The 7,989-nt window shown below is 44.3% G+C and overlaps 1 protein-coding gene across 1 annotated transcript in view; it reads left to right on the forward strand.

The window, feature by feature from the left end:
- Positions 1–7,989, forward strand: part of LOC107659072 (RNA-binding protein 24-like) — a 23,389-nt gene that overhangs the window by 568 nt on the left and 14,832 nt on the right. The window contains exons 2-3 of the mRNA XM_016447885.1: positions 1,579–1,633; positions 3,315–3,374. Coding sequence (XP_016303371.1) covers positions 1,579–1,633; positions 3,315–3,374 — 115 coding nt within the window. The remainder of the gene's footprint in view (positions 1–1,578; positions 1,634–3,314; positions 3,375–7,989) is intronic.

The following is a 7,989-nucleotide window of genomic DNA, read 5'->3' on the forward strand; positions in this document are numbered from 1 at the left end:
CTGTCTGTCTGTCTGTCTGTCTGTCTGTATCTATCTGTCTGTCTGTCTGTCTGTCTGTCTGTATCTATCTGTCTATCTGTCTGTCTGTCTGTCTGTATCTATCTGTCTATCCGTCTGTCTGTCTGTATCTATCTGTCTGTCTATCTGTCTGTTTATCTGTCTGTCTGTCTGTCTCTGTCTATCTGTCTGTCTATCTGTCTGTCTATCTGTCTGTCTGTCTGTCTGTATCTATCTGTCTGTCTATCCGTCTGTCTATCCGTCTGTCTGTCTGTATCTATCTGTCTGTCTGTCTGTCTATCCGTCTGTCTTATCTGTCTATCTGTCTGTCTATCTGTCTGTTTGTCTGTCTGTCTGTCTGTCTGTCTGTCTGTCTATCTATCTATCTATCTATCTATCTGTCTGTCTGTCTGTCTGTCTGTCTGTCTCTCTGTCGTTATCAGTGTTATTTTTGTAAAGATACTCATCGATCAGAGATACTGTTATAGTTTTTATTATTTTGAATCAGTTTTTATTTTGATATTTTCCATTTATATTTTAATTTTAGCGAGAGTTTTAGTAATTTTCCTCTGTGATTTAGTCATTTTTAGTAATTTATATATACATACATGCATATATTAGTGATTGTTTTTTATTGTATTTCAGTTAATGTTTCAAGTAAAATTTAAAAGTACATTTCAAGTAACAAAACGTTTTTTAAATTATGGTTTTAGTTTTAGTTAGCTATAATATCCCTGATCGTTATTGTTTGTCTGTCTATCGTTATCAGTGTTATTTTAGTATCATTGAGATACTATTACAGGTTTCATTAATAATATTAATCCTTTTTATTTTTATATTTTCCATTTTCATTGTAATTTTAGTAAAAAAAATGTGTGATTTTGTTGTGTTTTTGTAGTATATATATATCAAGTTAAACTACATTCAAATGATAAATGTTGCTTTGTCAACTAGCTGAAATAAAACATTTTAAATATTTTATTTTATTTCAAGTAATGAAAATGTTTTTTTTTAATGGTTTTAGTTAACTATAATAACCCCTCTAAATACAGCCAAAGCAGTAAAAATTGTGAAATATTTTACTATTTAAAATAACTGCTTTCTATTTGAATATATTTTAAAATATAATGTATTTCTGTGATGCGCAGCTGTATTTTCAGCATCATTACAGATTTTTGTAACATTATACACTCTACCATTGAAAAGCTTGGAGTCAGTATAATTTATTTATTTATTTTTTTTTTTGGGGGGGGGAGAAAGAAATTATAGAAATTAATACTTTTATTTAGCAAGGATGCTTTAAGTTGATCAAAAGTGATGATAAAGACATTTATAATGTTACAAAAGATTTCTATTTCAGATAAATGCTGTTCTTCAGAACTTTCTATTCATCAAAGAAACCTGAAAAAAATCTACTCCGCTGTTTTCAACCAATTAAATGCAGGCTTGGTGAGCAGAAGAGAATTCTTTAAAAAAATCATACTGTTCAAAAACTTTGTAATTTTGGTCATTATATGCGTCTTTCTTGTATTGTTAAAATATAAAAATAAATAAATGCATCAAGGTTGCGTTTTTTCACAGGGTTTTCATTTGGTGTCCCTCAAATACACCCTACCTTTATCCAACGGCCTTATGGGTAAGTGTAACAAGACTATTGACGACTGTATATTGTTTTTGTACTTTGATTAGTTTTAAAGAAATATTCACCCAAAATTGAAAGTTTGATGAAAATGTGCTCACCCTCAGGCCATCCAAGATATAGATGAGTTTGGTTGTTCATCAGATTTGGAGTAATGTAGCATTGCATCACTTGCTCTGCAGTGAATGGGTGCCGTCAGAATGAGAGTCCAAACAGCTGATAAAAACATCACAATAATCCACACCACTCCAGTCCATCAGTTAATAACTTGTGAAGACGAAAGCTTTTCTTTCTTTTTTTTCACACAGTGTTTCTCTTCACAAGACATTAAAAGTGAATCTACATTTTTATAGTAAATGTATGCTATAATCATCTTGTATTTAATTTATTTATACTGGGCTAAGAGCATCATCACTCCAGAGTTCACTGAATGAAAATCTTGCAATATGTAGACAATTTAAATATATATATTGTTAAATATATAAATATAAAGATATTCTGACGGCACCCATTCACTGCAGAGGATCCACTGGTGAACAAGTGATGCAATGCTACATTTCTCCAAATCTGATGAAGAAACAAACTCCTCCATATCTTGGATGTGTATTAATCAGACAAATTTACATTTTGGGGTAAAATAATCTTTTAAGACTTCTCTCATTTATCTACATTCTCTTATGTAAAAATATGATATCGAAAAAGATCTTATCTTAGACTAATTGTTTTGCAATTGCCTTGCTTTAAAGGTGTAGTGTGTAATTTTTAAACATCCTTGTATCACATTAGAGTCATTAGAAGTAAGTAATTCATAGGTTGATTCCCAGTGATCGCTTTCAAAGCGTCACGGATTCGCTCGAATCTTTTCCAGATTCTGGAAATGCCGTTATTTTTGGCACCAAAAATGTTGAAAATGACACGCTTCACCTTTAAAGATAAATTAGTGATGATCAACAGTATCATATTCCTACCTGTTGCTAGGGGTGGGGAACTGAAGCTCGATCGCGATTCGCGGCTGCGGATAAATGCACGTGCATCTCCGGATACTTTTATATGAAATTGATGTAAATACAGTCAGGTATGTTTTCAGAGCAGGACAGAACATCTGATATATCGAAATAGATCTGTGCATTAGTGTAAATGCAGCCTGTTAAAGCTGCCACTGTCTATGATCTCATCAATAATAATCAAATGGCAATAATGCTGAGGAAAAAAGAAAACCCCATAACTAGCCTATTGTCTGTAAACTTTCGGATACTTAAAGAACACTTATTTTAAATAAGTAATTGTTTTACTTTTAAAAGTAAAAGTAGTCTGCTTATATAATAAAAAATAAAGTACATTTTGCACAAATTAAATTTGATATAACATTTATATGAAAATGTAGCCATGTGCAGTAATATTGAGAACTGAGAATGTGACGCATTCGTGATATTGAGTTGATAATGATAATCGTAACTGAATCGTGAAACCAGTGAAGATTCACACCCCTAGCTATTTTTAAGATGGCAGTACAGCAGAAGAATTAATTCGGAAAAAGTGTAGATCAAGAATCGTTTTGGAATCGGATCGGATCGTGAAGTGCCTAAAGATTCCCACCCCTATGCAACACTCTGTGTTGATTTCTGTGCATTGTGGATGGATCCCTGTGTCACATAATGCTGTTCTCTTTGTGTCATAGAGATAGTGAGGATGATCATTCCCCATTACTGTATCCTCCCCCTTTCCGCCAGGTTATGAGGTGTGTGCGTCTGCATTTTACCTGTGTGGATGCTGTGTGCGTTTTATTTGCAACTCCTGAAAAGTCTATGTCTGTCTCTTCCTCTTCCCAGCCGTGACTCAATGTTACTGTCTCTCTCTGATCTGACAGGCTCGCGTTTGGTTAACGTAACCTAAGAAGTGAACGAGCCGAGCAAAGTCAGAATTCATAAGCGCTACCACTAGACTCAAACACGATGGTGATTAGCTTGCATGGACGTTGTTGTTGTTTTTGGAGAGTAGTTTTGGTGTGCGTTTGGATCTGAAGTGGTTTTTGTAGCTAAACCGTGTGCTTTAATAGAAATGAGTGAATATGGTAGTACGTGGGGATTCGGGCTGATGGTCGTATCTTTTGCCATTTTCCATGTTCTTTCTCGATTTGATGATTGTGCACAGCTTGTTTGAGTTTATTTTTTTCATTTAAACAGGCGTTTCAGCATTTTGTTGTTGAAGGGCTCAGAGTCTCCCTCAAAACAAAACCACTCACGGCTTGCATGCTGCTGTGTATCTCGTGCCTCTAATTGAATATTTTACTAATGAATCATTTGCCTTTAATTTGTCTTTTCTTCTTACAGTGACTTAGATTCTCTTTTCCCGAAACCTCTTTGTGAATTCAATTCTATGCCTTACACATAGCAGGTGACTCAACATTCAGCTGATTTTAATACAGTTTGGTGTTAACATATTTCTAAAATAAAATAAAATAAGCTAAAATAAAACATTCAGCTGATTTTAATACAGTTTGGTGTTAACATATTTCTAAAAATAAAATAAAATAAGCTAAAATAAAATATTCAGCTGATGATTTTTGCTTCAGAGCCGAGTGGTTGTATGAAAAGCTGTTATACTCTACAAAGCCATTCATCTGCTGTGTGTCGGAAAGCTGTTCTGGTTGGCGGTACGGCGCAAACAGCGGTGTCCCTTTCAGTGATTCCCCTGGGCGCTTCAACTAAAAGAGCAGATTTCCTAAAAGAGCAAATCACGGACGATTCGCGTCTTTTTATAGACGCCGTTTCGTCCATGTCCTTCTGGATGCAGTCGTGTCCTGTCCTCTGACAACGGCCACGAACGTTGTCTTCCATGTCTGGGCATCAGTCTCTCCGTTCTTAAAGGGAAAGGAGCAGACTAGTGTTGTCACGGTACCAAAATGTCAGTATTCGGTACCAATACCAGTGAAAATCCACGGTTCTCGGTACCATTTTCGGTACCAAAGCAAAACACAAAAACATGCTAATTGAACAAGGCTAGTGCTCTGGGAGATTTAGGGTGACAGTGAGAGCTTCTCCGCCGGGCCACGCCCCACGGACCTCTCACCCCTTCCGCAGCGCTTGTCCTCTGCGGCTGCTGGGTGATTCTGCTGGGATGTCTTATGGCGGTCCCAGCATGTCATTCGGTCTGCCGCCGGGGGATCAGATGTCGATTGCAGCATCGGGGGATGGGCTGTTGACCTCTGAGGATGAAGATTCGGTGGGGCTGCCCCCCTTGGGCACCGCCCAGCCCTGAGCGCTCACGGCTGAATGATTGGTTTCTCAGTGCGGAGCGCGGCTCACCACTGCATTCTGCTCTGGTTTCTTTTCTTCCCGGAGGTGCATGAGGAAGTGATGTAATCGTGGACGGCCCCTTTTACGGCCAGAAGCAGCTCGTCTCCTTCCTCCGTCCTCACTACCCTCGATGGCAGGGCGGCTAGGGGGTGCGTCGACATTCCCCAGGTGGAGAGAGCGATTGCGGTGCACCTGTGTCCCCAAGACGCCGACACTTGGAGGAATTGTCCGGATCTCCCGTCCAAAGCCTATAAGCTGTCGGCGGCTCTCGCTGCCAAAGCTTACAGTGCTGCGGGCCAAGCTGCCTCTGTCCTGCATGCCATGGCAATCCTGCAAGCTGACCAAGCCAAGGCCTTAACAAATGCACGAGGGTAGTACCAGCCTGAGGTTAATGCAGGAGCTGAGTACAGCGACTGACTTTGCCCTCTGGGCGACGGAAGTCACGACGCGGTCCCTCGGGAAGGCAATGTCTACTCTGGTGGTCCAGGAGTGCCATCTCTGGCTCAGCCTGATCGAGATGAGAGACGTTGACAAAGTGCGCTTTCTTGACGCTCCCATCTCCCAGGAGTTCTCGGCAGTACAACAGCAGACTGAGGCCATACAGCACATCTTGCCCGCCCAGCAGTACAACAAGCAGACTGAGGCCATACAGCACATCTTGCCCTGATGTGATCCTCCAGCTGTCACCGTTCCGTCGCGGGCCGTGTCTCAGCCTGCTCGTCGTGGTGGGCGCCCTCCTGCATCCTCCACACTGGCTCCGCCCCGCGCTGAGACATCATCGAGGCCGGCGTGTCGAGCCCCATGCAGAAGAGCAGCGCCCCCCGTGTCGCATCTGGCCGCTAGATTCTCTAGGAAGATGACGAAGCGGCCCTGACACGGGCAACCCGGAGATGTGGGAGACTGCTCTTCTGGGCCGGGCGGGGAATCTTTTTCTTTCTGTTCCGCCGTTGGCTCGATGGCCAGCAGTAACCACATTGTCAAAGAAAGCAGTTTCCTTTTACCTCTGGGTTGCTAGGCTCGTGGGTTGACAGTGAGCGACGCCTTCTAGAGGTGCTGGGGACAGCACCGGTCCTTCCCCCAGAGGAGGGCCGGGCGGGGAATCTTTTTCTTTCTGTTCCGCCGTTGGCTCGATGGCCAGCAGTAACCACATTGTCAAAGAAAGCAGTTTCCTTTTACCTCTGGGTTGCTAGGCTCGTGGGTTGACAGTGAGCGACGCACCGCTTCCTCACTCTCACCCACAACGCCCCCTATCGCCAGTGGCCAAGAAGTCACGGTTTGGAGATGCAATGCCTGTCCACGCGTCTCTGGCCAGTCCCTCCGGGGACACGGGGAGTTTTGCTGTGATGACTCAGAACGCGATGCCTTCTGGGCCACCCAGCACAACTCCCCATCGCTGCACCACTGCGGGTACGTCAACTGTCCCTTTGGTGCCACTCGTACGGAGTTTGGGAGCCTGGCTTGCATTGCCCAACCCGTCCTGCTGGCTCATTCGGACGGTTCGACTCGACTACGCGATTCAGTTCGCCAGGCGACCTCCCAAGTTCTATGGCATTCTCGAGACTTCGGTGGTAGTCCGAGATGCCTCTGTCTTGCGTGAGAAGATTGCTGTCCTGTTGGTGACGGATGCAATCGAGCTGGTCCCTCCAGCCGAGATGAGGAAGGGGTTTTTCAGCCCTTACTTCATCGTACCCAAGAAAAGTGGTGGCCTTCGACCTATCTTGGATCTGCGAGTCTTGAATCGGGCCCTTCACAAGCTCCTGGTCAAGATGCTGACGCAGAAACGTATTATCACATGCATTTAATCCCAGGATTGGTTTGCAGCGATCGACCTGAAGGACGCGTTCTTTCATGTCTCGATACTTCCTCGTCACAAGACCGTTCCTACGGTTTGCGTTCGAGGGTCGGGCATGGCAGTACAAGGTCCTCCTCTTCGGCTCCCTGTCCCCCCTGCATCTTCACGAAAGTCGCGGAGGGCGCCCTTGCCCCACTATGGGAAGTGGGCATCAGGATCCTCAACTATCTTGACGACTGGCTCATTATGGCCAGGTCGTGAGAAGAGTTGTGCGATCACAGGGACTTTGTGCTTCGGCACCTCAGTCAGTTGGGGCTTCAGGTCAACCGAGACAAGAGCAAGCTCTCCCCTGTGCAGAGAATCTCTTATCTCGGTATGGAGTTAGACTCGGTGAGTATGATGGCACGTCTCACCAACGAACGTTCCCAGTTGGTGCTGAACTGCCTGAGTTCCTTCAGAGGCAGAACAGTGGTACCACTGAAACATTTTCAGAGGCTCCTGGGGCATATGGCATCCGCAGCCGCAGTCACGCCGCGCGGATTGCTTCATATGAGACCACTTCAGCACTGGTTACACTCCCGAGTCCCGAGATGGGCATGGCACCACGGTACACATCGTGTCACCATCACACCGATGTGTCACCGCCTATTCATCCCCTGGTCGGACCTTGCTTTTTTACGGGCCGGGGTGCCCTTAGAACAAGTGTCCAGGCATGTCGTTGTCACAAAAGATGCCTCCAATTCGGGCTGGGCCGCTACGTGCAACGGGCAGGCAGCTTCGGGGTCCTGGACAAGACCTCGACTGCTTTGGCACATCAACTGTCTGGAGTTGTTGGCAGTGCATCTATCCTTGCGGCAGTTCCGGCCGCTGCTACTGGACAAGCACGTTCCCCGGTTGGCGAACCCTGGTCGAGCATCCTCCAGCACCCTCGACAGTCAGACTTGGCGGAGCGAAGGTACGTAACTCTCGTTCCCTGATGGAGGGAACGGAGAATGGAAGGAACAGAGACGTTATGTCCCCATGCCACAACCTTGGACTATTCGCTGTTGCCGGGACACGTTCTCGGCTCCTCGGCGTAAAACCTAATGAGTGGATGCGCGCTGTTGCCTTATATACCCGCAGGCACGGGAAGTGGCTCAGCATGCAAAATCCACTAGCCAATTTTCATTGGTGTTTTCTCTTAAACTCAGAGTTGATTGGCCTCCCAAGTGAGACCCCATATGTCATTCGACATAACGTCTCCATTCCCTCCATCAGGGAATGAG

This window comes from Sinocyclocheilus anshuiensis, unplaced genomic scaffold, assembly GCF_001515605.1.
Source record: "Sinocyclocheilus anshuiensis isolate Anshui unplaced genomic scaffold, SAMN03320099.WGS_v1.1 scaffold411, whole genome shotgun sequence".
In the NCBI taxonomy this organism is placed as follows: domain Eukaryota; kingdom Metazoa; phylum Chordata; class Actinopteri; order Cypriniformes; family Cyprinidae; genus Sinocyclocheilus; species Sinocyclocheilus anshuiensis.